The 25,952-nt window shown below is 63.7% G+C and overlaps 2 protein-coding genes across 7 annotated transcripts in view; one reads left to right on the forward strand and one right to left on the reverse strand.

Moving 5' to 3' along the window:
- SPPL2B (signal peptide peptidase like 2B) overlaps window positions 1-25,952 on the forward strand; it is a 231,734-nt gene that overhangs the window by 87,363 nt on the left and 118,419 nt on the right. The window contains exon 1 of one of the 2 annotated variants that reach the window (XM_068537368.1): window positions 9,638-9,642. The exons of the other annotated variant lie outside the window; for it this stretch is intronic. Coding sequence (XP_068393469.1) covers window positions 9,641-9,642 — 2 coding nt within the window. The 5' untranslated portion in view covers window positions 9,638-9,640. Of the gene's footprint in view, window positions 1-9,637; window positions 9,643-25,952 lie in introns of those variants that run through there. 2 annotated transcript variants of the gene reach the window in all.
- The window catches only part of DOT1L (DOT1 like histone lysine methyltransferase), a 58,191-nt gene that overhangs the window by 10,306 nt on the left and 21,933 nt on the right, over window positions 1-25,952 (reverse strand). For 2 of the 5 annotated variants that reach the window (XM_068537362.1, XM_068537365.1), the window contains exons 3-23: window positions 25,404-25,478; window positions 22,540-22,603; window positions 21,727-21,955; window positions 19,996-20,090; window positions 19,534-19,596; window positions 14,186-14,241; window positions 12,154-12,233; window positions 8,219-8,287; window positions 7,606-7,712; window positions 7,371-7,412; window positions 6,594-6,704; window positions 6,257-6,491; window positions 5,860-5,952; window positions 4,951-5,042; window positions 4,457-4,558; window positions 4,070-4,207; window positions 3,778-3,903; window positions 2,405-2,889; window positions 2,118-2,253; window positions 1,615-1,761; window positions 375-504 (exon numbers count right to left, since the gene is read on the reverse strand). In XM_068537362.1, the coding sequence (XP_068393463.1) occupies window positions 375-504; window positions 1,615-1,761; window positions 2,118-2,253; window positions 2,405-2,889; window positions 3,778-3,903; window positions 4,070-4,207; window positions 4,457-4,558; window positions 4,951-5,042; window positions 5,860-5,952; window positions 6,257-6,491; window positions 6,594-6,704; window positions 7,371-7,412; window positions 7,606-7,712; window positions 8,219-8,287; window positions 12,154-12,233; window positions 14,186-14,241; window positions 19,534-19,596; window positions 19,996-20,090; window positions 21,727-21,955; window positions 22,540-22,603; window positions 25,404-25,478 (2,675 nt within the window). Of the gene's footprint in view, window positions 1-374; window positions 505-1,614; window positions 1,795-2,117; window positions 2,254-2,404; window positions 2,890-3,777; window positions 3,904-4,069; window positions 4,208-4,456; window positions 4,559-4,950; window positions 5,043-5,859; window positions 5,953-6,256; window positions 6,492-6,593; window positions 6,705-7,370; window positions 7,413-7,605; window positions 7,713-8,218; window positions 8,288-12,153; window positions 12,234-14,185; window positions 14,242-19,533; window positions 19,597-19,995; window positions 20,091-21,726; window positions 21,956-22,539; window positions 22,604-25,403; window positions 25,479-25,952 lie in introns of those variants that run through there. The other 3 variants (XM_068537361.1, XM_068537363.1, XM_068537364.1) reach the window with 3 other exon arrangements.

Raw genomic sequence — 25,952 nt, forward strand, 5'->3', positions numbered from 1 at the left:
TGCTCTTTACCCCCAGAAGAACAGGTGTGGATCAGGCCGTGCGGACACAGGCAAGCAACCTGACCACACACGCCCGCCGCCCCCGACGGGCTCCATGGCTGGGCAGTGGCGACAGGCACCCTCTAGGTCGCAGGGCCCCGCCCGGAAGCCTCACTCGGAGCTCTCTGAGGAGGAGCAGAACCGGCTGGAACGCGGTTGGACGAGGACGCCACCGCCCAGAGGACCGGCATGGGCCCAGGCAGAGCACAGCCAGCTGAGAGGAGCAGAGCGGGACAGCCCAGCTCGGAGCCCCCCGAGCCCCAGGCCGCGCTGTGCAGCTGACGTGCTGAGCCCACCCGGCACCTCTGGGTCCTCGCACGGGAGGGAGCCCTTACCCGCGGAGGCCAGGGCGAGGCTTCTGCTCCCAGCAGCGCTGCCCCCGGAGCCGTGGGCGCCAGCACCCATCTGCTTCTCCAGCGTGGACGAGGGCTCTCGGGCCTGCGGCACGGGGCTGGGGGTGCTTCTCTGCGGAGAGAAAGTGCAGATTGTCAGCTGAGCCGGCCACACGCCGCAGGACGTGCCAAGGGCCCGAGGCTGCGAGCACGGAAGGGCAAGTGGCTGCTCAGGGTGTGAGCCTGGTGGGCAGCCCCGGGAAGGTTCTCACAAGGTGAGGCACAGGTGTCTGACCTCAGTCCTAAGGGATGGCCCTGGCTAATGGGCAAGCACTGGGCCAGGGATAAACGGGCAGGGAGAGCAGTGAGGGCAGCCGTTACGACCTGACCGAGCAACTCCACTCCTGCGTGGAGCCAGGCAACAGCAAGTACCCACACAAAACCCGCACATGCACGTCCACAGCAGCCCCAACGTGGAAACACCCCAGATGACCACCAGCAGGTGACGGACGAACACAATGCAGTCCGTCTATATGGTGGAACATCTCTCAGCCATGGAAAGGAGAGAAGCCCTGACACTCGCTACAACGTGGACAGACCCTGAGAACACGATGCTCAGTGAGAGAAGCCAGACACAGGACACGCAGCGTGTGATTCCACTGATGGGAAACGTCCAGAACAGGCAGATCCACAGAGACAGTGGGCTCCTGGTTGTCAGGGGCTGGGGAGGGGATGTGGGTGACTGCTGGTGGGGATGGGCTTCCTTTTGGGGGGATGGAATGTTCTGGAACTAGAGATGGCTGCAAGACTGGTGAATGTACTAAAACCCACTGCACCGAACACCTTAGGTGGGTGAGTTGTGTGTGAGTGACATCTCCATAAACACGAACAGCCCACTCCACAGGAGAGTGTCATTTCCAAGTCCATGCGTGTGAGACTGAATGCACATGTGAACTAGAAGGAGAAATTTCTACAGAATCTGGAAGTTTTAGTCCCTCTCCGTTTGCACACGTCACCTTTTACTAAAAGGATCTAAGATAAAAGTGGCAAAATGTTACTGGAATTAAATGTGGACATCAGACATCGTTTTTCTCGGGCACCACGGTAAGCTCAAAACGTAACCACGTGCAATTGAACAAGGCGGCTCTAGGCCTCGAGGGGAAAGAACAAGAGCAACGGCTCTCTCGGTGCCTACACACGGTGCCTGGGGACGCCAGGCTTCCAGGCCGAGGGCCTCACTCACCACCTTCTCGGCGCGGCTGGGCAGCACCACGCTGGCCAGAGGGATGCTGACTGGCAGCTTGCTGGGCTGCACGGTGCTGAGCGGGATGCTGACGGGCAGGCTGGTGATGGCCTCCCCACTGCTGGCGTAGGTGCGCTCCTTCCAACCCTGCAGACACACCACCGGGCCGGCCTGCTCCCGCTGACCAGGACACTGGGCCTTGAGCACCGCCCCGAGGGACACAGCAGCCCTCCAACCAGTGACAAGTCACCCCCACCCCAAAGCGATCCTCCCGACCTGCCAGGGTCCCAGCCCATCACCCCAGCACACGCCCCATCACGGAAGCGCAGCAGGCTTTTCCCTTCCCCTGCTGCTCAACCCGCCCTCTCCTTTCCCCAGAGACAACCCCACCCTTCCAGCCTCACCCCAGGGCTAGGGCGCGGCCAGGCAGCCTCCCACCCGCCCTCTCAGCCCTACACCACTCTGCGCGCGGGCGGGCGCTTTCTCAAGAGCTGTGGCCTCACCTTCTCACTGCCCTTCTCTCCCGTCATCTGCAAGGCCGCAGGGGACGAGGGCCGAGGGTCCTGCGGGCTCAGTTTGATGCCATTGGCGATGCCGGGGCTCTGGTACGGGAGGCCGTTCTCCTTGGCATGCTCAGCTCTGGAAACGAGACGTGTCCTCGGTCATTTTCTGGGGAGCCCTCAGAGCCGCGGTTTTGCATTCAGAGCTGGCCGCCTGGGCCTAACAACCCCCGAGATTCTCTTCCAAACTGACGATCCCCCGGTCAGAAGGCCCCCCACCACGAGCTCACCGTGGGTGCAGCTCACTGGCGGTCGCCCTGCTGTTGGCTGTGTGGTCCTGGCTCAGGTGGCGCCGCAGCACCAGCTTGGCAGGGGAGAGCCTGGTGTAGTCGGGCAGGGCCAGGCCGGACAACTTCTCGAGCCTCGGCCGGCCACTGTGGTTCGGGGTGCAGGGCACGACCTCCTGGTCCAGGGGGGAGGCCAGGTACTGGGGGGTGTTCTGCTTGGGTGAGGGCCGGCTCAGCGCGCCGCAGAGTTCGTAGCCGGCCGCGTGGCCGTTCATGGACAGCTCTGGGCTCATGTTGCTCAAGTGGGGCAGGGAGAACCTGGCGCAGTCCAGCTCCAGGTGTGGCCGGCCGGGCTCAGCCTCCTGCTCTCGGCCCAGGCCACCCTTCCCGCGCAGATGCAGGGACAGGGCGTCGTCGGGCGGCACGCAGGACTTGAGCTGCAGGAGCTCCTGCTGCCGCTGGCTCTTCTCCAGCTCCACGATGCTGATCTGGGGGACGAGAGGAGGCATCAGGCCTGAGAGGCCCCACGCCCAGCACCTCACTGGCAGGGCCGGTCCTGCGAGAGCGAGAGGGACGTGGGCCGGCTAGAGGGACGTGGGCCAGCTAGTGTGATGGGCAGACGAGCGTCAGCGCAGGCGCGCGGACGCACCGGCCTGAGGAAGCGAGGGGCCCAGGCTCTGTGGCTGTCACCGCGACCGCGAGGGTAAGGTATCGGCTCCGGGGGCGGGGGCCCCGGGGGCTGGGGCCCGAGGCATCGTTTGTCTGGCTCTCCCTACAATGAATCAAGGGCCCATAGCTTCGGGCCGCCTCTCGGTTACACAGGAGCGTCAGGACCCCGCACGCAGCCTCCTGAGACTCCTCCTGCACACAGGCTGGCAGCAGGGCCGGGCCACCACAGAAGGCAGCTCGACACCGCATCCTGGGACCTACAGCTGCTCCGACGGCTACTCGGGGGACGCGTGTCTTTAGGGACGTAGCCTCCAGAGCAGCCTCCGGTGCAGAGGAATTCACTGCATTGCCATTCTGCAGTAACCCATCCCTGAAAGAGCCCCCAGGGCCGGGCAACGGCGAAAGCTTCACGTAAATCACGAAACCTCACTGGGGAGACGCAAACACGGCGGGAGGCCTCGGCCTGCAGACGGGCTTCCGGGAAGCCCGCACCCGCGCGCTGATCTGTCCGTCCTTCCTTCCCGCACCGTCCTCTGCTCACCTCGTCAGCACGAGCTGTTCTCACGGTGCAAGTGAGGGCCGCCAGCGGCAGCCTCAGAAACAAGGCGCTCGCCAGCCCGGGCGGTGCGGCGGGGACTGGGCCTAGGACGCTGGTCCTGGTGCCCCAGCTGAAGCCTGAGCCCCGCCGCCTCCGACAGGCCTCCTACCTGCAGCTCCAGGCAGTGCCTCTGCTTCTCCGAGATCTGGCTCTTCAGGGCCTGCTTCTCCTTCAGCAGGCCCTCCAGGGACAGCGTGGGCCAGTCCAGCTTCAGCTCCTCGCACCGTGCCTGGAGCTGTGGGGACGGGTGGGCGGCCGTGAGGCGTCGGAGGGCCCTGGGCGCCCCACTGCCGCAGCCTCAGGGCCCGCCCTCGGTCACCTCTCTGCCCCGGGACCCTGCCCGGCCTGGAGCAGGCTGCCCGCCCCGCCCCGCCCCGCGCACCCCGCCCCGCCCCGCGCACCAGCCGCAGGCTCTGGCTCCTCAGCTCCCGGTTGCCCTTTTCCAGCTGCTCCGTCTGCTCCCTCAGCTGCTGGTTGTGAGCCGAGATCTCCTTCTGTGCTTGGATCAGGTCGTTGTAGGTCAGCGCCTTCACTCCCAGCTGAGGACAAACGACGGCAAAGGGGGGGGCTCTCACGGGGGGCCGGGGGCATCACGAGGCAGGAAGCCTCCCTCTGACCACCTCCAGGCCGCTTCATCAGGGACACTTTCAACGTGAAGAGCACCAGGAGGGCACCAGTCCTTCTGGATCTTGGCCAGACGTCCGGGCTGGGCCCTGGGCCCAGCCTGCCCCCCATCCCGCACCAGGGCCGTCTGCGTGGCCTCAGGGTGTCCAGGGCAGGGCGCCTACCTCATCCAGTTTCTGCTGGAAAAGCCTCTTGATCTCCTCCTTCTGAGCTTGGCAGTGGCCGAACAGCTGCTGCACAGCGCCCACCAACCGGGCGTTCTTCTCCTGCGGGGCAGGGCCGTGAGCGCGAGGCCCCCGGGATGGGCGCCCCGCCTGACTCGCAGCCCGCCTGGCGGACACGGCGGCGTACACGCACCCGTGAGGGGGTTGGCCAGACCCCCGTCGGGGCCTCACCCCGAAACGTGGCACCACGTTACCAGGAGCCACAGAGCCTGACGCTTCCCGCCCTCAGGAAAGCCGGGGTGCCCGCACCAGGCCCGAGGGCGGCCGCACCACACAGCCCCCAACCCCAGCTCCGCCACCGAGGCTGCAGGGCACACTGTCCCCAGAGGAGGACGCCTCAAACGGGGCAGCAGGGCCCTGCCAGCCGTGGCCCGGGGGCCATCAGGCCCCGCAGGTGAGGGGAGCTGGGCCTGGCAGCACCAGGTGCGGCTCACCTTCTCCTGGTCCAGCAGCTGCTGCAGGTTGGCCTTGTACTGAGGGGTCTTTGTGTATGCCAGGAACTGTAGGTACTGAATCTTGAAGGATTCTACGAGGGGAGCCAAGACAAGGTTTTAACTCAGAAACCCTCCAGCTGAGGCTCGAGGCGGGGGCGGGTGGGGTTCGGGAATGATGCGCAGGCTCCCCAGGGCCCGAGTGGTGCTGGGGTCACACGGTGCCGTTGTCGTGCCGGGGCCCGTGTCCCCACACTGCCTCAGCATGTCCCGCCGCCACGTGGGGCTCGTGCCCACGTGGGGACCCTGGCAGCTCCTGCCATCCCCAGCCCGCTTTTTCGTTCTCCCCAAGGACACGTGGGTTGCCGTCAGCCAGTCTGCCGGTCTTCTCGGTAAACATATGCTACCGACGTCGAATTGAGAAAACTGTACAGGAGTTTCCTTCATCCACTTTCTGAAGGGACAAGGCATCTCAAGGCAGCCCAGCCACGTGAGCACGAGCTTGACTCGGCAGGACAGAGCCCTGCTCCCTCGGGGCACCGGGCTCATCCCGGACAGGTCTCCCTGACACTGCAGACACGGGGCTGGGTCCTCCTCTGCAGGGCACCCTGGGCACCGTGGGTGGTGGAACCGCATCCCTGGCCTCCACCTTCTCGACGCCAGGAGCCCCCCCCCGCCAGTCGTGACGATGCCCCCAGACGTGGCCTCGCTTCCCCTGGGGCAGGACCGCAGCCTCAGACCGCCGCACGGGCCCCGCTGACCCCACAGCCCAGGGGCGCCCTGGCGGGGCTGAGCCTGAGCCCCGGGAGTGGTGCGCTTGGCCACGCAGTGTGGGTTTCCCAGGGGGTCTGCAGACAAGCCGCTCCTCGCGCTCCGCCCCGCCCGCCCGGCCTCCCTCCCGGGGCAGCTCACCTAGCAGCCTGTGCAGGGCGGGCGGGGCGGGCGCCAGCAGCAGCTGCTCAGGGGGGCGCCGCTGCGTGCTGGGAGGTAGCTGGTAGGGGGCGCCTGCGGGGAGACGGCGGGTCACGCTCCCTAGACGCCAGGCCCTGCGCGACGCCCCAGCTGCCCAGCCAAGCCGCCACCAGACCCCGAACCGCGGCACTTCGCCCTGCCTGAGCGGGGCTTCTGCACGGGACCCCCGCGGAGCCCTCGGGAGGCCTTGGAGCTGGAGCACGCCCCCCCCCCTCAACCGAGTACTCAGTGCAGACGCTGCCGCAGTGGCTTCTGCCCGAGCCGGCAGGAAAAGGGACAGCAGTGAGGCTCCCCGGGACCCCAGAGCACAGCGGGGCGGGGGCGAGGAGGCACTCACCCTGCGGCGAGGGTGACGCCGCCCGCGACACGGTCTGGGCGTGCAGCAGGTCGAGTGCGCTCTGGGTCTTCTTGGGCTTGCGCTCGGGGTTGGCGGTGCTCATCTTCTTGGGACGTCCGCGCTTCCGGCCAGCCATCTTCCGGCCCTTCTTGTTCAGCTTCTTCTTCCGGGCCTTGGAGGGAGACGGCTTCTTGACAGCGGTCGACCCGGCTTTCTCTTCCTCAGCACCAGAGTCCTAGCGGAAGACCGTGTGAGGGACCAGCCGGCGACGTGGGCTCCCGAGGGCAGCCTGGCTCCCTCCCCTGAGACCGGGGCCGGCCGGGGGCGTGGCGCTCACCATGGGGGTGTCGGCGGGCATGGCCGCCTTGCTCTCGGGCACCTTGGTGGGGGTGGTCGTGTTGCTCTTGTTCTCCCGCTGCTGCCGGCGCCGAGCTGCCTCTTGTTCCTCCTGGGGAGCAAGCGGGGGGCTCGTCCTCTGAACCACGGGCACCGCGGAGACCCTCCTGCCTGCAGGGGCCCTGCAGCCCCGGCCCCGGGGGAAAGCGAGGTGCACACACCCCACATCCCGTCTCTGCTGGGAACCCAGTGGCCCCCCAAACGGCCTGGCCTGGCTCCCCCCCGACGGCGGGTGGTCCCAAGGTCCCCACAGCCACTTCCCCACCGAGGGGCGCGCTATCCACAGGCGACGGCTGCGGGACACCCACGGCAACAGGAGGGAGGACAGGGCCACCCTCAAGGCCGTCCTCTGTCTCCAGGTGGGGGTGGCCGTCACCATGCCCTGACCCGGAGGCCCTAGTGTGGCAGGAAGGGCCCGGGCGGGGGGCTCCTTCAAGGCTCACGTGCTTGTCTGAGCCTCCAAAGAGAAAGACTCTGGGACAGACGTCCCACAAGGTTCAGAGACAAAGTGATGACCACAAGGCTGCAGGACATTTTGAAAGGTTGTAACTCCAACCTATCTCCCCCAAAAATCTCTCAAGAAACGTGGCCACGGTGAAGCTGCTCAAGACGCGGCCGCCACAGCCAGGGGGCCCCGGCACCCAGGCCCACGCCCGGCCACTCGGGATGCCTCGGGCCCTGGTCAGCTTAGAGATCAAGGACAAATACACAAACTTACCCTGAGTTTTGGATTTTTCAGACTAGAAAAATAGTTTTCAAGCTAAAAATGGAAAAGGAAAAGAAAACGTCTCATTAGCGATGGAAAACCCTGTCAGGACAAGAGCCACAGCCCAGACCCACCGACATCAGGCAGTGATGGGCGCGGTGAGCGCTCGGGACCCCGGGTTGGGAGCAGGACCTCTGCCCACCCACGTCAGCTGGAGGCGGGTCGGGGAGGAAGGGGTGCCACTCACTATGGTGCGGTCGATGGTGTGCAGGTAGTAAGACACCGGCTTCCCCGTCCACGACACCGAGCCTTTTAGCGGCGACAGCTCCACGACGCGCATGATGGTGCCGATGTCTGCGCACAACGGGGCGCAGGGGTCAGGGGTCGCCAGGGCACCAGGGGGAGGGGTACGGCGGGGCTCAGGTCCCAGGCGCGTCCCAACCGCCGGCTGGGGAGGTGCCCACGGCCCTCCCCGCACCCAGGCGCCTGGCCAAGGACGAGGGCGAAGAGCCCACAGGGCGGGGGCCGATGTGGCAAGCAAGCAGCCGCGAGGATGCGCAGCGCCTGAGGGTCCCACCTCCCCGCGGCCCCGCACACACTGCTGCTTGTCCTTGTCACTGCTCCCTCGGGTCCCGGCACCACGGTCCTGCCCAGGGCCACGTCTGGGGACGTCTGGGGTTGTCACAACTGGGGGCCTCCCGCGTGGAGTAAGTGCGGCCGCCGCTCCACATCCCACAGCGCCCGGGACGCGCCCCCCCACCCCCACCCCGTCACCACTGCTGGCGGGCGACCCCGCCTTAACCCACGGCAGGTGCTCATAATTGCACGTGTTAAGAACTCGGCAACACGAGAGCTCTTACCACTCAAGTTTCTACTGTTTATTCTGAAGTTCAGAGGTGCAAAGGGCTTCGAGGACACAATTCTGCCACCTGAAACACAGAGGGGGATCAGTGCAGGCCGTGGGGACACCAGCGCGCGTTACGAGCAAGAGCCTGATGAAGGTTAGAGCACCAGGACGCAAAAGCATCCAGAGAAACCAGCCCTCTGAACACAGGAAAGCCGAGGGACTGGGAGTCCTGAGCTAATCTCGCAGCTAAAAGCAAAGCGGCGCCTGAGCGCTCCGACCCGTCTCACGATTTGCTTTCCTGCAAAACGCGCTCAGGGCCTCACAGTCCCCTGGGTCTCGCCGTGGGGCCCGCTGGGCACCCCCTCTACAGCTTCTGCGCTGTCTAGATGCGCCACACCCACACCAGATCCGGGCCAGAACCAGCCCTGACCCCAGAGACAGACAGAACCTGAGGGAGAACCGGGTCCGGACACACAGACAGAACCTAAGGCTGGACCAGGCCCTAACACAGAACCAACAGAACCTGAGGGAGAACCGGGTCCTGATCCACACACATAGACAGAACCCGAGGCAGGACGAGGCCCGACTCCAGGGAAACAGGACCTCAGAGAGAACCGGGCCCAGACTCCACACAGACAGAGCCTGAGGGAGAACCAGGCCCTAACCCAACACAAACAGAACCTGAGGGAGAACCGGGTCCTGATCCACAGGAACAGACAGAACCTAAGGCAGAACCGGGCCCTGACCCCACACAGACAGAACGCGAAAGGGTCAGGTCGGGAACAGCTGCACAGAAAACAGTTTTTCCAATTAACTCCCGGCATGTGTGCAGTCATTGTAGGGAAAAGAACCACAAGGACTCGCAGCCTCCTGCAGAGAGGTCACCATGATTGACGATGTCACCCTCAGGTTACAGACGCTTCCCCCATCCTGTACGAAACACTGTCAGGAAACGTAATACACCGGAACGTTCCAGCGTAGGAAATACAGAGCCAAATATAAAAGTCAAAGAAAACGCGTGACGAGTAAACTGAAGCAGTCAGGATGAGCCCTCTGCTAGCGCACGCGCTCACGGCTCCCCGAGCCCCAGCCTGGCCTCTGGGCGCCCCCCACCCCGAGGAGGCGGCGACGCCAGGTCCCGGGCTGGCCAGGGGCGAGTTTGGGCAGTCGGCTGGTTGTGCCAGCAAAGTCACGGCAGCCAGAGGCTGAGGGGGTCCCCTGGGCGCACCTGAAGAGTGTCGAAGGGAGGACGCTCGAATTAGGAATGTGCCCCCTGCAAGGCTTCCGGGACAACAGGTGCCCTGAGGGGACTTCTGTGGGCATGTCACCAGGGGCCCCGAGCCGGCTGCGTGCAATACCCGGGCGCTCAGCTGGGACACGGGGTGCGGAGGGCGAGGTCAAGATGACCAAGAGGGACGAGTGCAGAACGGGCGACATCCCACGAGACAACGAGGCCAGATGCCCAACGGGCCGCGTCCAAAAAGATGGAGGGGCCACGACCCGAGGCCCTAAGTCTAGAGAGTCGGGACCGCACAGCCCAAGAGGCGCCCAGGGCAGCTGGCAGAGCAGGAATCCACGCTCCTCTCCCAGGTGGGGCGCGGGGATGGGTGCCGAGTGCTCAGGAGAAGGGCCCGGGCACGGCGCTCGTTCCCACAAAACCATCAGGAGCGACCCTGCGCTCACCTGCACACGCACACATGCAAACACACACGCAGCCGGCAGTGCTGAGGGCAGCTGGAAACTCTCTGTGCCTATGCTGGGTGATCCTTTCCCCTCTCCTGTTTGCTTGAAACGTTTCATAACAAAACTTGGGGGACACACCCCGTTCCTCTCTCCCGGCCACAGAGGAGGTCAGGACGGCATGGGGGCCTCCCCGCAGCTGCGGGGACAGGGAGCAGGACAGAGCGCGGCGCGTCTGCAAAGACCTGACGTGGGAATCGCAGCAGCAGCAGCAGCGGCGGCAGCAGAAGCCGCCCTCCTGAGCCCGAGGACAAAGACGCTTTCTGGAGACCTCCCTGCAGGACAGGTGACTCCTGCCATCTCATGTCATGACTGGAGAAGCATGGGGACACCCTGTCAGGGCCGCATCCCTGGCCAGGCCCCAGGAGGGGGAGCGGGCAGAGCCCAGCAGCGCCGTGGGCACGCGGGGCGGCATATCCGACCTCACGTTGAGGTCATAGCCCACAGGGGGCCCGGGAGACCGGTCCCGTCCTGCCAGGAGGACCCCGAGAAGGATGGGCACCTGAGGCTGGAGCTCTCACACGGATGGCGACAGCCCCCGGCCGAGGACCAGAGCCCGGCCGTGTGCGCCTGGGCGTCCAGGGAAAGAAGCCCGCGACTCCACCAGCGGTGGGATGACCCCCACGCTCCTGGAGCAGAGCGCATCACAGGGCACAGACAGAGCCGCCGTCACCCCGAGTGTTCACCACACATGGGAAGCTACTGGCCTCCCCACGGGGAAGAAACAAAGCAGCAGGTGAGAAGCAGGCGCGAGGGCACAGGACAAGGGGAAACGCGGGCCCTCCCCGGGTCCCCCAGCTGCTGCCCTGCTTGTCAGGACCATCGATGGTGCTGGGACAGACAGCGCCCAGCTTTCTGAGGGAGACGGACTGAGGAGGACGGCCTGGAGAAGCAGCCGCTCCTGCGTCCCCTCTTCCTGGAACACACCGGACCTGCTCTCCCACTCTGAGCCTGAGCCCAGCTCACCGTGGGACCCAGGGGCGGGCACGAGCACACACACTAGGCTCAAATGAAACTGGTCAGCTCCCAGCTGCGTAGAAGGCCCCGCCCAGGTGTCCGCACCGGTCTGATGCTCCACGTGCATGAGGACGCCCCAGGCACAGCTAAGGGACACCTCACGGGTGCTGCTGGGCCTGGGCGGGCCTCGACGCAGCTCCCTCCCTGCACCTTCAGTGGCCTGGAGGGATCTCACTCGGGGACCACCACGCCAGAGGGAGGAGCTCGGGACACAAGAAGACCGAACAACCCCCGCCCGCGTTCCTGAGGAGGGGAGAGTCCGCTCAGACGCCAGGAGCTCCCGTCGTCCAAGCGCTCGGCCTTGGCACTTCCCTCCCAGTCTCTTCATGGCCTGTCGAGACCTCCCCCATACAAGGTTCTGGCCAGATGCCAACAGCACTCACTCCACAAAAGCACCAAGGTAACCCGTGAGTCTAAACGCTTTCATAAGCACGGGGAGAACACGCCCCTCCTACAGGCTAAAATGGATCCTGACTTGAGAACAGACTCAGCTTTCAGCTTCACCTCGTGACCTCTCCTTCCAGAGCTGTGCCGAGCAGTTCTGGCAGCACTTCCGAGACTCGGACACAAGAAAGGTGAGGTCCCCTCCCGCTTCCGGGTCTCGACTGGCCTGGGGACGGAGGGTGAGGGGGAAGGGGAAGCAGCGGGGGCGGCTCTGGCCAGGCAGCCCGGGTCCAAGTACAGGAAAGGCCCGGCCGGCAAAGGTCGCAGGGGCCGGCCAGGGGAACCCCCGTGCCCTCAGCGCCCCCAGGTTAGGGTTCCAGATCACATGGGGACACCCAATCAAGTTTCAGTTTCCCATACACAGTGAAGAATCCCTTAGGAGAAGGCAGGATGTCCTTGAACTAAGAAGTCACTCCCTGTCTCCCGAAATCTGAACGAACCAGACAGCCTGCAGCTCCCTTGCTAATCTGGCCCCGCCCCAGTCCTTTGGGCCGGCTGCAAGCTGGGGCCTGAGCGGGGGAGGAGTCAAGTCTATTCCACCACACGTGCTGAGCTGCGAGGCACCCGCCCACAACCTAGGTGACAGTGAGAACCACGATGGATGGGACCCCCTGCCTGAGGCCTCTCCACCAGGGCCGAACCCGACGATGCCAGTCAGGACCCCGCCACCTGTGACCAGGGCCACAGCCACCCAGCCCCGAGCAGGTGCAGGCGCGGACGCACAGGGCAGGGAGGGGAGCTCATTACCTTCCTTCATGTTTGCGAACCGCTCCTTCAGCTGGTGATCCACCTCAGGACCAAAGGCAAAGTTATTCACAAATATAACACTGCAAAATAATATTCCAGTTGAGTGAAAGGAGGTTCTACCTGCACACACGTACAGAGCCGCAGCGCCTACCACGCCTACCGCCTCTGCCGCCGGCTCTGCCCGCACCACCTCCGCCCAGCCTGGGGACGGGTGCCGGGGCCCACGGGCTGTGACTGCCACCCTGGGTGCCGTGAACACGGACACCGCGACAAGCAGACCGCTAGCTCCCTTGGCAAGGCGCGCACGGACACGGGCCCAGGGCAACACGGGCTGCCCTGCCTGCCCCTCAGGTGCCCCGGGGTTGGAAAGCGGGCAGCTCAAGCGCCAGCTGGGCAGAGAGGTGCGAGGACACCCAGGCAGGAAAGCAGCACAGACCCGTCAAGCTGCACCACCACCCGAGGGCCCAGTGCCAAGTTCTTCCGAGGCAGGGCCTGGCCCATCCTCTCCCGTTTCTCAAACGTTCTCTGGCACCCGACGGCCCGAGGAAGCGCTGCCTGAAGACGCCCACCAGGCAGTAGGAGGCTGCTGCCCGCACAGGCCCCCAACCTGTCCCCTCCTCTGCCCGCCGGCTCCTGCCCCCATGTAGGACCCCCACCAGGGATCCCTTCCCCATCTGAACGTGACGGAGAGCAGCGAGCTGTCTGCTGTTCCATGCCACTTGTCTGGAATCTCGGTACTAGGACAGTAACGGAGGATCTGACCGGGGCGAGGACGGACACGGGCAGCAGGAGAAGCACTGAAGGTGTAAGCCAAGCTCTCTCGCTGCCGACCGCTTGGAAAGAAACCCAGATGCGGTGCGGTTCAGGTTGGGGCCGACAGGCAGAGCCCTGATGAGAGCGGCGAGCTGGGGAGGCTCCGACAGGGCGTGGGGCCGGCCTGGAGAGGTCCCTGCTCTGGGATGGAGCCTGGGAAGGCTGCACGCCAGGGCCTCAAGGTGGCCAAGGTGGGGAGAGGGGGTAAGCCAGGACAGACCCTGGGCTGCCTGAACTAGAATCACCCGAGAGGAAACAAGGAAGCTCCCTGAGGCCCGCGGAAGCCAGGATGAAGACCCCTGAGCGCAGAGGAGCTGGTCAGGGCGGGGACACCCCCAAAAGGAAGCAGAGCGCCTAGGGTGCTCGCCGTCTGGGGGGCACCGTCTGGGGGCCCCGGCAGAGCCCAGCCTCGGGGCCTCGCGGTGCTCTGGGCGAGCTCTTCCTCGCCGGGCCACAGCTGCTGGGCGCCCCCCACGGGAGAGGCCCCCACGGCAGCTGCTCCAGAGCCCCCCGACCCCATCTGATGGGGACACCCACGGGGTCAGCACAGTCCCCTCAAGAAAAGGGGGACGGCGTGCCCAAATCAGGTGAGACATTCTCACGGGAGAGCGAGACAAGGACAGGCCTTTGTGAACGAGGGATGCCTGTTTCCTACCTGCCTGCACGGAACCCAGTGGTGGGGCCTCGGGGAGCCGTGCAGCGAGCACATGCAGAAGGAAGCGGGGAGGCCAGACCACGAGGTCGAAGGGAAAAGGTGTGACCCGCCCCCCTCCAGAGAGCTGAGAGAGTGACACGCCCGCCCCGCGGTCACCAAGGCCCGGCCACCCCCACTGAGCCACACGAGCGCCTCGCGCTCCACAGGCACTGCCACTGCTGCCGCCAGGTGCGCAAGCGCGGGGTCCAGCCCGCTCCCCGGCCCCAGGTCTGGGCAGGACAAGGGAAGGAACCACGGAGGCAGAGCTGCCGGCAAGCTCAGGACACGCGGCGGTGTCGGCCTGGAGACTGCTTGCCACGGCGCTACCATCCATCCCGGGGAGGCCCGACGGCAGGAACCTGCACTGAGCCCAGGCCCTCCCCGCGCTCTCCGGCCCCTGCCTGCTGGGGTGACCCCCGGGGAGGGGGAGCAACCCGGGGAGGGGGAGCTGCGCCGCCCCGCGCCATCCTTCCCTGCCCGGCAGGCCCCCGCGGCCCTCGCAGCCTCACTCTGGCCCGGCCGTACCTCGTGTTGGCGATCCGCTCTCTCCACTCCTCTGAGAGGAAATCTCCTCTCTCCAGCTGAAAGGAGAAAAGAGAGACAGCCCATCACTCAGGGGTCTCACTCGCCTCTGCGCCCCGCCCCCACCTGCCCCCCAAAGAAGAGATGGAATGAACAGAGGCCCTGAGTTGGGAGGCCGCGGCAGGGCGGTGGCGTTGGGGCCAGGCTCCCACAAGGGGACGGCGGGGAGAGGCCGAGACCACGCCATGCCCATGCAGGGCCAGCAGGGGGCGCCCCGAGGCGGCCGTGCTGGACAGAGCAAACGCGGCGAGGGCGCAGCTCTCCTGCACCACCTCGCCTGTCTCCCGGGCAGCAGGGCTGTCCTTACGCCCTGACCACTATCTTTGTTAGACGACTAATCTCACTGTGCCTCAAGGCCAAAGTCTGCCTGAGACAACTCAGACCTTATTAACCTAACCGCCCAGAACTGTATACCATTTAACAAACCAAGAAATCTGGCTTCATAATTCTTCAAAAAAAGGCTATCATCCCACTCCTGGGTGTCCACCCCAGAGAAGTGAAAACAGACCTCCACAGGAGAACCTGCACACCCCTGTCCGCAGCAGCAAAGGTGGGAGCCCACGTGTCCGTCATGAACGTGAACGTGCAAACACCCCGTGGTCCCTCCACACCCGGGAACATCACTCAACCCTGAGAAGGGGTGAAGCCCCGACACCCGCCGCAACGTGGACGGACCCTGAGAACACGACGCTCAGTGAGAGAAGCCAGACGCAGAAGGACACGCAGGCTGTGATTCCACTGACGGGAAACGTCCAGGACAGGCGGACCCAAAGACAGAGCGTCTCTGGGGGAGGGTGGAGGTGGCTGCTGGCGGCCCCGTCTGCACCCCACAAGCCACCAGGTGACCGGAGGCCCTCCAGGCAGCAATGGGGCAGCACCACCCAGCAGGGCTGGCCCCTGAGCCTGTCTCGGACGGGCAGGAGGGAAGACCCCGAGCGGAGGAGCCTGCGAGTGCCACGGCGCCCAGGCAGAGCAGCTGCAGGCCCGGCGCCCTCCGGCACACAGGAGTCACCCAGGGACATGAGGGGCCGAGCCCCGCAGGGCAGAACGGAGATGGCTGTCCTAAAACATGAAGGTGCCGTGGGAGGTCTACGTCCCGGACGTCCGCGTCTGCTCGCTGGGTCCTCTCCCCTCCTGAGGCTGCCACGGTTCCCTGCGCACAGCCCAGCAGGCTCGGGGCACTGACCCAAGTCCAAAGTCCTGACGATGCCGCACAGGACAAAGCTCAAGCTGCGGGCCTGAGGCCACGTCCTGGGAAGGCCGCTCGGTGTCTGGAACCGGACCTCAGGGGCTCCCTGTCCGCACACTCTCCGGGAAAACATGGGGTCCACATGGGCACCTGCTCTCCTCCCGGAGTCTGGGGTCTCGGCTGACCGGCCCCCAGTGAGAACCCTGGGCTGGGTCCTGTGAGCCTCCCTGGGGCCCACACCTCGCTCGTGCTGTCGCGTCTCGCTTGGGGGAGTGAAGCGCGCCCTGTGGAGTCTGGAAGCTGCGCCCGGTCCCCTGGACCCACCCGACGTCTCTTCCCTCCGCTGGTTTTGCTCCGTCCTGTCTCTGAATAAACTGCAATGTGAGGACGACGTCTGCTGCGTCCTGGGGTCCCCCAGGCTTGTCCTGATGTGGCTTCTCTCTCCATGGGGGCTCACCCATCCAAGCCACACCGTTTCAAGCCACAGCGCCACTGCTCTGTTGTGGCCTCCCGTTCAAGGCAAGAAAACAGCCATTGTCCCGGCCCCGCCGCCATTCGCCTCTTGACACAGACTGGCCGAGTCGGCTCTGTGTCGCTGGGGCCAATGTGCCCGAGTTAACCGTGGCAGGAAGATGTCACCCCCCCACCAAGGACCCGTGACTGGCTCCAAGATAACCAACACCTCCAGTGTGGAGAAACGCACGCGGGGATAAGAAAGAACAACGGACTCCAGCCCGCATAGGCACAGGGGCTGCCACTGCCTGCCCGGGGACCTGGCCGGGGGTACCTCCCCACACAGCACTTCCGGGAGGCCGCACCGCCCCAGGCACGCGAAACCTGTGTGCCAGGCCCACTGCCAGGGGCCGACAGCACGGCGTCACCCGGCTGTTGCCAGGCGGAGGGGGCGCCCTGAGGTGTGACAGACGCAGGCAGAAGCCGGGCGTAGGGAGGGCCCAGGGGCTCCGACGGGAGGAGAGCTGTGGGCTGCAGGGCCGGGCAGGGACCGAAGAGGCGGCTCGGGTGCCAGGAAACACACTGGGCTCGGAGGCTCCTGCTGGCTTCGTTCCCCGCTCAGTTACTAAGTGACAGAGGCAGGACCCTGCCCGCCAACCAGGGCACCTGCTCCCAGCCACAGAGAGCCGCAGTGGGGGCACCTTTCCAGACCCAGCCGGCAAGCTCCTGCCAAATCCAGGCGTTGGGCAGGGACTGTCGCCACACCCTCCTGGAGCAGGGCCACGTGGACGCCAGAGGCACAGCTGGCTGCCGCTCCGGACACGGCCGCCAAGGCTGTGACCAGGAGTCCTCTGAGCCGAGTTCTGCTCGCAGCCACCTCGCGAGGCCGCAGAGCAAGGGCAACTGACAAGGGCCCTGGACCTCACGAGGCCAAAGAGCGAGAAGGTTCACACACAGGGAGCCCCGCCAAGGAGCCAGCTGACGTGCCACTGACCCCCAAACACCCACCAGGCCAGGCGCTGCCGCCCAAAGGTGACGAGGGGAGGAGGGAAGGAGAGGTGACCCGCCGGGGCGGGCAGCCCACCAATCTCACCCCCGCCTCTCCCTCCAGCAGCGGGGATTGTACCAGCAGCTAGAACCACACTCCGAATAAAGCAGCGAAGGCTGCCCGCGGATCCATCGGGGCATCCCTGGGACCTATGTCAATGCAGACTTCTATGCTATGGGCTTGAACTGCTTGGCCCTCTCACCAGAAGCAGGAGGCACTTCTTAAATTTTAAAACCTATGTTTTAGGACGTCATGAGGTCTTAGGAAAACGGTAAACCACCCAGGAACTCTTAGCAGCATGCCGGTGGATCTAGGGACTGGGCAGGAAGAAGTTTCCTGGAAACAGAAACCAACTGGACTGACTGCCCTCAGCCTGAGCAACGAACACCAGAGGACTTGAGATGCAGGAGGGACACAGGAGGACAGAGGATACACCCCTCGTTTTTCACCGAGGGGAGAGAATCCTGCAAGAAATCCCACCAGGAAAAAGGGGAGGGGAGCTGGGCCCAGCCTGTAGATGTGCAACTCCTGGTCCAAGAACAGCAGAACAGAAGCAGAGAGGGCACGGCTGAGCTCACGCCACGAAGCCACACCACCCTGCTGCCAAAGCCAGGCGTCACGAGAAAGGAGAACTACAGACCAGCATCCCTCTTGGCTGCAAATAACCTCAACAAAATAGGAGCTATACCCCAGGGCCAGGTGGGATTTACCCCGGGCGTGGAAGTACATCAACCTCTGTACTCTGTCCCCTCAACAGGCCAAAGAAGAAAATCACACAAGCAAAAGCAGCTTTAACAAAACCCAATACCCATTCACAATAAAGATTTTCAGCACAAAAATAAGAACAGAGGTGAACTTCGTCAACTTAAAAAAGAACATCCACCAAAAAAACCCTAAAGCTAACATCACACCCATGGTGAGAAGCTTGAGGCTTTCCTGCTAAGATCAGGGGCAAGGCAAGGATATGCCCTCTCATCCCCGCTCTTCAACACCATACTAGAAGCCCCGGCTAATGCAATAAGACAAGAAAAGGAAAGGGTACAGATCGGGAAGGCAGACATAAAACTGCCTTTGCTCAAAGGTGATGTTATCGTCTATGTAGAAAATCCAAAAGAATCAACGACAGTGACGACAACCGTGGAACTAATCCAGCAGCTAGAGGAAGGCTGCAGGATGAGGGTATGGCTGTACGTCAGCACGGAGCAGACAGAAGTCAAGTGCAAACCCCTCAGAGTGGCCAGCATATCACTGAAGGAGGAGAACGAGGCTGGAGGCCCGATGCCACGTGGTTCAGGACTGACTCTCACGAAGACGCAGCTGTCAAGACACTGCGGTGCCACTGAGAGAGCAGACGGGGAGAGCGTGGGACGCAGCGGAGCGGCCGCTGGCCTCGGACGAATCAACAAAGACGGCTCAGCAGACAGAGGCAGCCCTGCAGCAGACGGGGTGGGGCAGCTGGATGTCTGCACACGGACAAATGAATGTAGACGCAGACCTCACTCCCTCCACAAGAAGTAACCAGAAAGAAACCACGAACCTACAGGCAAAACGCACAGCCACAGAACTCCTATACGATACCGTGAGGGTAAATCTAGGTGAGCTGAGGCTTGGCTTTTAAACACGACACCGAAAGCATGACCCATGAAAGGAGAAATGGCTAGGCTGTTCTAAGAGCCTGGAGCCCCCTCTCCTGCGCCCCCATCTGCCTCCCACCTACGATTACGTGACCCACTCTGGGTCCCCGAGGCGACGGGGACGCCGATTCTGGCCCCACAACCCTGCCCGCAGGACGGCGCAGGGAGAGCAGCGAGCACGGCAAGGAACTCTGGGAGGGGGCGTCAGGACCACGGCGCAGCCAGCTGGGGTCTAAGTGACCTGGGGGGCGTGAGATGGGAAGTGGTGGGTGTGGTGAAGATCATCCGGTTGCGGACCCCGCCCCCTGCGATGCCCCAGCAGCGGCCCAGGGTATGGTGGCTGCGTGGCGGCCGTGCGTCCACAGGCAACCGAAACCTGGCAGGAAGACTGATGGAGCCTTGAGCACAGAAACGCACTCGAGCCGAGGATGCGGACGCGGACACCCTGGGCAGGAGGAGCAGAGAGAGAGGCCAGAGCGTCCAGGATCCAGGAGCGAGACCTGAGGAACCTCGGCGTCGAAAGGCCGGGCTGAGCGATGCTGAGTGAGGGGCAGAGGGGCAGGCAGCACCGGGACAGCTGGGGGACTCATCCGCTGGGCCCCACACTGCTGCGGGGGGCAAGCAGGAGAAAGATGCCCTCAGACGGCCCGCGGAAGGGGCAGAGGCCGCCTCGCCCACACCCTGCCGCCCCCACCTGCTGACCCGGGAGGGGCGCTGCCTCTGAAAGAGCCGGTGCTCTGAGGCCTTGCCGGTGCCTGGGGGGCTGAGGAAGAGAAATGCCACGTGGGCCACCTCTGTTCTCTGAGCGCCCGCAAGGGCCCCCAGGAGGGAGGACGAGAGTGGCCGGCAGAGGGTGGAAAGCGTGGGGAGGGCGCTCCGGGCAGGGGAGCTGCCCCCGCCCCCGGGGGCGGAGGCTCAGGGCAGGCACTGCACCAGCAGCCACGGGGCATGGAGCGGTGGCACTCACTGTGTATTCTGCATGCTTTTTTCCATACCATTTCATCCACTTCCTGAACTCTCGGTCCATGGTCTGCAAGGGAGCCGAACCAGACAGCCCATCAGGAACCAGGCAGCCGGGAGGGCACCCACGGCTCCCCAAGCCCCCTTCCTCCCCTCGCCCGCCCGCTCCGGGGTCCCTGGCAAAGGCTTCCCAACCACAGGGAACCCGAGTCAGCGGGCGTGCGAACCACAACTCTAAACACATTCCTGTGGGGATGACACCGCTCAGACGTGTGCTCTCCCCAGACCCTGCCGCCCCCCAGGCAGACGCTGGCACAAGGGTAACGCCAGCTGACCCCACGGTGCTGGGGGAACTCCCCTCCCCTTGACCCCCGGCACAGGCCACGCCCTCGCCCCACAGGCCACCACAAACCAAGGTTGGAAAGAAAAGCGACAGATGCAACCGTGTCCAGGGCCCAGAAGCGCTCACCTCCGCGTACTTGGCCGGGATGTCAGCTTTCTCGACACCATAGTGATGTTTGCAGTTGGTAGCCGCGGCGACCTGCAGCACAACCTGCCCCACTCCTTAAGAGAGAGAGAGAGAGAGAGAGAGAGAGAGAGAGAGACAGCAGCAGGTGTCAGATGTGCACTGTGACAGAGGCCACACCCCAGCCACTGGGGCGATGGCCACAAGGTCACCAGGCAGAGGCCACGGGCTCTCAGCGAAGGTGCCCGAGCGCTCTCCGAGGTCACAGAATGTGTTCAAATGCCCCAGGCCGTGGGCTGAGCCGCCACCAGGGGACAGCCATCTGGGTTCCACTTCATCATCCAAGGACAACACTCCACGGCCCCCCAACCAGAATCCATCCTTGGTCCACGGCCCCATGTGGCATTAACTGTCCAGACACAGACCCAGCTGTGTGAGACCCAGGAACCCCTCGGGAAGGCTCCCGCCCGCCCCGGACACACCATGGTTCCACTACACGGCCAGCTCGCATCCTCAGCCGAGTCTGAAGCGGGCTCAGAGAGGGGGCGGGAGGGCCCCACACCACACATGCCAGCAAGACGGAGGCAGAGTCTGCAGGCATTTAAGCTTCATGACAAAAGGAAGCTTTTTAAATGGTCTCTCCTTGAACTTAGATCAGTTGCACTTTAAATAAAGTGTCAGGAGCCCCTTGATTTCCCATTTTGAATAGAATGTACTCCAACGATGAAAACAAACCTCTATTCAGAAACACGGGGTAAACACGGGAGAGGATGTGCGGTCCCTCCCAGGGGACAGGGGGAAGGTGTGGAGAGCTGGACCTGAGGAGGCTGGCGCTTCTCAGAAATCATAAGCCTTCTGACACTAGGGAAATTTTACAGGCTTTTAAAGGAATGACCTTTGAAGTACGTGCATTCTTATTAAAATATGAATCGTACACTTAAAGAGGACTTAAACCGACGATGACACCACGAAAGAAGCCATCTTCGTCCCCATCTGCAGGGCGCCTGCCCGGCTGAGACGGGGCTTTCGGGTCTGTGAGCAGGTCACATGGGGTGGCAGAGATGCCCCAGTGGGCTATGCTGGGGGTTCCTGATGGAGCCGCCCAACGACATGCCAGATAGCACCCCCGTCAGCCCGTGACCTCACAGGTCCCACCAGGAACCAGTCAGCCCAATGCTTACTCAGGCAGCACGGCGTGCCACGTGTGCGCCTGCCAGGCCCTAACCCCAGGAGTCTCCACTCTGTGCAGAAGGACGCCCCGTGAGCAAGCAAGGGGGCCGCTTGGGCTGGTGAGTGCGGGCAGGGGGGAGGGACCGCCAGCAAGGTGGGGGCTGGTCCACCTCGGTGGTCCCTGGGGCCACCTGTGGGCCAAGAGCCAGGAGCAGCCCCAGGCCCAGGAGGGAGCAGGAGGGAGTGCAGCCACGAGGCCTGGGAGCACAGGGAGCAGGGCTCTCCTCTCCGCAGCAGCAGGCACGGGGGGTGGGGGGAGCGGGGGGCGGGAAGCAGAGCTGCAGCTCAGCGCTGGCAGCTGGGCGGAGCCCACGGACCTTCTCAGGCTGGCTGAGCAGGAGTGAAGGGGCAGGTTTCTGGGCACTGGAAAGGCAGGCTTGGTTTGCGGGCTGCCGGGTGGGGGGAGGGGTGTGCTGACTAGGACTGCAGGGTCAGGGCTCCCCCACTGCCTAGCACTTGCCCCGGACCCCTCCCGGCGGGCACACGGGCTTGGCCCACACTCACCGCTACCCAGGTCCACAAACAGGTCGTCCTCGGTCATCTTGATCTCGTCGATCATCTGGGCGACCAGGTCGAAGGAGGTCTCCCCGTACACCTCCGGGGAGAAGGGCTCGTAGTTGTTGAGTTTCTCGGGGTCGGTCACCGAGTGGTTGTAGACCTGCTGCAGGATGTGGCGCAGGAGCCCCGTGGACGGCCGCGTGTTCAGCTTCATGGGCTGCGTGGTGCCCTTCCACTGCGGCACAGGGGGCGCCAGTCGGTCCACCTGGGCCCCGCCCCGCCGGCCACGCCACTGCCCCCAATGGTGACGCGTGTGCGCGGGAGCGTGTGTGTGAGCCTGTGTGTGGATGTGTGTAGTATGAACCTGCGTGCACGCGTGTACCCGTGCGGGGGTGCGTGTGCACACGTGTGCACCCCTGGACCCAAGCAGTGTGTGAGCTCCCCAGCACAGCTCCCCTCTCCTAGCTGGTCTGTCCCAGCGCCCAGAGTGCCCGAGGGGTGGGTGAAGGACGGAGAAGCCCCAGGAAGGCTCCCCGTCACCCGCCCGCCTGCCGTGGCCCCCAGGGGCGACCAGGGCCCGGGACCCCCTTGGAAGTAACGAGGTCGCTCAGTTCCGACTGTCTGCGTCACAGCGGCTGCAGTTCCCCGCCCCCTCCCCACTACACGGTCCAACGCCCTGGGGTGCTGCAGACTCTGCACTCCCAGGGCCTCAGGGGTCGGGTTGAAGCACCCAAGCGACTCGACAGGCAACGGGGTCCTGAAGCACAGCGTGGGCCCGGAGGAGGAGGCGGGCCCGAGGGGCAGGTGAAGGCCACATACCAGCTGGTGGATGCTGTCGATGGCCCGGTTGTACTTGTCACAGAGCCTCTGCATGCTTTCGAAGCTGAAATAGGCAGGGGTTAGCCGCTGGCCACTGCCGAGCTCGGAACAAGCCACCGGGCCTCGTGGGAGGGGGCAGAGGTCCCAGGGGCATCATGGGGCCTCGAGACCAGAGCGGAGGGGTCGGCTCACGGGTCAAAGCCTCGGGCAGCGGCGCCCTGCAGGCCTTGGGTGAGGAAAGGGCTACGCACAGCCATCCGCAGAGAGAGGCGGGCGGGACCAAGGCTGCCTCACCCCCAACCCGTGGATGCAATGAAGTCCCACCGCCCCAGGGCTGGGCCGCCCCTTCCCTGTCCTAGCCGGGGGTGGGGGGGGGGTGGGGGCCTCCATGTTTACCCCTCGGCCTAACTTGAGTGGGCGGGGGGACAGCCGGGGCACCGAGGGCCACGTGGAAGCAGACGGGCTCCTGCTCTATTGGTCGGGTGGAAGGGGATGACAGCCGACACCCCGGCTCTGCAGAGAGTAGGGTCAGCACCTCCCCCCTCACGCCGACATCACTTCTGTTTACTATACCTGTTTAAGTTTCTGACACTTTCACAGATATAAGCAGCCTGTGTTAGACGCCTAACAAGGGAGTTGTCAGGAGTTTTTAACAAGACTAGGCTCTCCCAAACACCAAGGGAATGAGTTTTCAACGGAATCCCCTAACCCAGGGGTACCCCCGGGGCGGTATCTGGGGCCATTTGTGGTTGTCACCAGTGGCATTGAGAGATGGGGCGGGGGCTGCCTGGGACGGCCCCGCGGAGAATGACCTGCCCGAGGCCCGCAGTGAGGGGCTGTGCCTGGTAACTGCGCTGCACAGGGGAGGGGCTGTCACTCGGGGGCTCGTCCAACACCCCCTACAGGCAGGGCAGCAAGACGGCTGCTCCCCAGTGAGACGCCAGGACCCCGGGGAACCCAAGGATGCACACAGGGGTGCAGGGAGCACCCCCCGCAGCCCCTCCCCACCTGCATCTTCGAGACCCCCCGGCCCTCAACCCTGGCCCTGGAAGGACTCTGGGAATTTAAGTGCACCTTCCTTCCTTCCTAACAGAAGTAAAAGAATTCAACTGGGACCTGTAACCATATGGCAAGTTCAGTTTCCTAGAATGGCAGCTGCAGCTGAAAAGCCAGAGATCTCGAGCGGGAAAGAGCAGGCACGGCTGAAGCCTGTGAAACTCACACACAGACACACAGAGAGGGATACTCGGCTCCAACACGCTGGGAGCAGGCTGACACGCCGCAACAAGGCAGGAAACCCACATTCCGGGGGAGCTAACCACGTGCACAGGCACGAGGGGTCCAGCCCAGCACCGGGCCGCGGGGTCCCGGGGAGCACGGCCCAGCAGCCACCCGAGTGCAGTGTCTGTGAGTGACATGCCCGTCCCTGGCCCCAGGCACCCACTCTTCGAAATGGAAGGGTGGACGCGATGGCCAGTCCATTTCCAGCTCCTGTCTTCCTACGCAGGCCTCAGGGAGAAAACAACGCACTAGTTCGCAACCTCACTTCCTTGTGTTCTGACTTCTACACCTCCTTCAAAGCCTCTGGCTACACCCTGGAAGAGACCTTTTCCTGGGAGGATGAGCAACACGGAAGCTCAGGGGAACCTGGGCACCCTGATCCCTGCCGGGATCCACCCGACAGAGGAGCTCGGCCCTCTGTGCCGGCCCTGCCGTCACAGACCCTGAGGTCGCACGGGTCCCTGGGGTGGGCGCCGTCAGACCGCCCCCTGTCCTCGCCCAGCCCCACGTCCTTCCAGTCTTTCCTCAACCGGCTGAACACGGAGGGAAGAACACCAAACCCCCACCTGCAAGCACCTTGCACCAAAAGCGCCCTTAAGCACCCCGGCTGCTCTAGGCCGGGCCCATGGCACTCAACCGTCATGAGACATGAGCTGCACGGACCTCAAGACCATCATTCAAGGTCAGCGGCCACAGCCGCCCTCACCCCAGGGGCAGGAGGCGTCCTCATCAGGGGTCAGGACCCACGGATGCGCTGGCCGCCCGAGCCCGTGTGGCCACCTGTGCCGACGCTGCGGGGGTCTGGTTGCTCTGGACGAGGGGCCAGCACGGGTGGCCTCTTGTCACAACAGCAAGTACTGATGACTGAACAGGGAGGAGGGGGAGGCAAGGGGGTGGGACCAGGGGCTGACTGAGGCTGGGAAGGCCGGCCAGGACCACAAGTCCTCCAAACGCGGGAGTGAGCCCACGTGAGCAGGTCTGGCAGCAGGCCCTGTGCGGGGCTCGAGGGCGCCTCGGGGCCGCGTTCTCTGCCACGAGCAGCTACCTAAGCTGGAGCCTGCATGCCACCTCGAGACTGCCAAGGACGGAGACAGGCAGGAGCGTTTCTCAAAGAAAAACAAAAAAAATTCCAGGCAGGCATTCCAGACACGGCCTCGCCCTTCCCCACCCACAGGACTCTCCTCGGAGACCCAGGATGTGGCTGTAGGAAACTGCTAGACGTGGCCAAAGCCATGTGAGACCTTGACCAGAGCTGGGCAGGGCCCAAGGCTCCCCAGACCAGGCCGCAGGCGCTGGCAGCTGCCTGCCGTGAAGAGTGACTCCTAACTTGGGGTAGTTTCACACACACACCAATCCCAGTTGCTGCAACGTGCAGTTTCCAATTATGTCCTCACTCTGACAGCCTCTGCCAATATTGGATAAACATTTCCTACCAAAATAACTCAATGCTGGCTCTGAAAGGAAACTCTAAAAGGAACTTTCCCATCAGCCTGCAGCATCGAGGAAGATCTAATTATAGGCTGTGTCCACACACGCTGAGCCCATCCCAAGTGCAGACGCAGCCCAGGCAGAACCCGGCTTACCTTTTGGTGTCGTAGTCGATTAAAACATAATTCTCCATAGCGAGCTTGAGATCTGGGATTTCTTCACAGACCCACCTGAAACACAAAGAAAACTAGTATTAGTGCTCTATTTTTTACTCTCAACACTGTTCTTAAACACTGTTTACTCTACAAATACAAAAACAAAACATCCTCATTACCCAACTCAAAATGTGAAAGAGTGAAGGGAGGTGTTACTTCAAAACAAAGGCTGTGAAGTTTACAGTGCTGTCATTACAATGATGCTGTCCTTATGAATTACACAAGTATTACGGTTGCTTCAAGTTCCAACAATGTTGTCCATTGGGAGCTAAATGGACTTAATGTGTTACAGGGTCTAGGAAACCAAATCAGCTCAAATCAGGGAGTCTGAAAAGCAACGTATCCACCAGAAATGAAAGGGAACTATTATTTGAAGAATTAACTAATCCCAAGACAAACAACGGGGCTTCTTCAATAAACACACTGAAGGAATTCCCTGGTGGGCCAGGCCAGTGGTTAGCACTCCGAGCTTTCGCTTCCAAGGGCCTG

This window comes from Eschrichtius robustus, chromosome 2 (genome assembly GCF_028021215.1).
Source record: "Eschrichtius robustus isolate mEscRob2 chromosome 2, mEscRob2.pri, whole genome shotgun sequence".
Classification (NCBI taxonomy): domain Eukaryota; kingdom Metazoa; phylum Chordata; class Mammalia; order Artiodactyla; family Eschrichtiidae; genus Eschrichtius; species Eschrichtius robustus.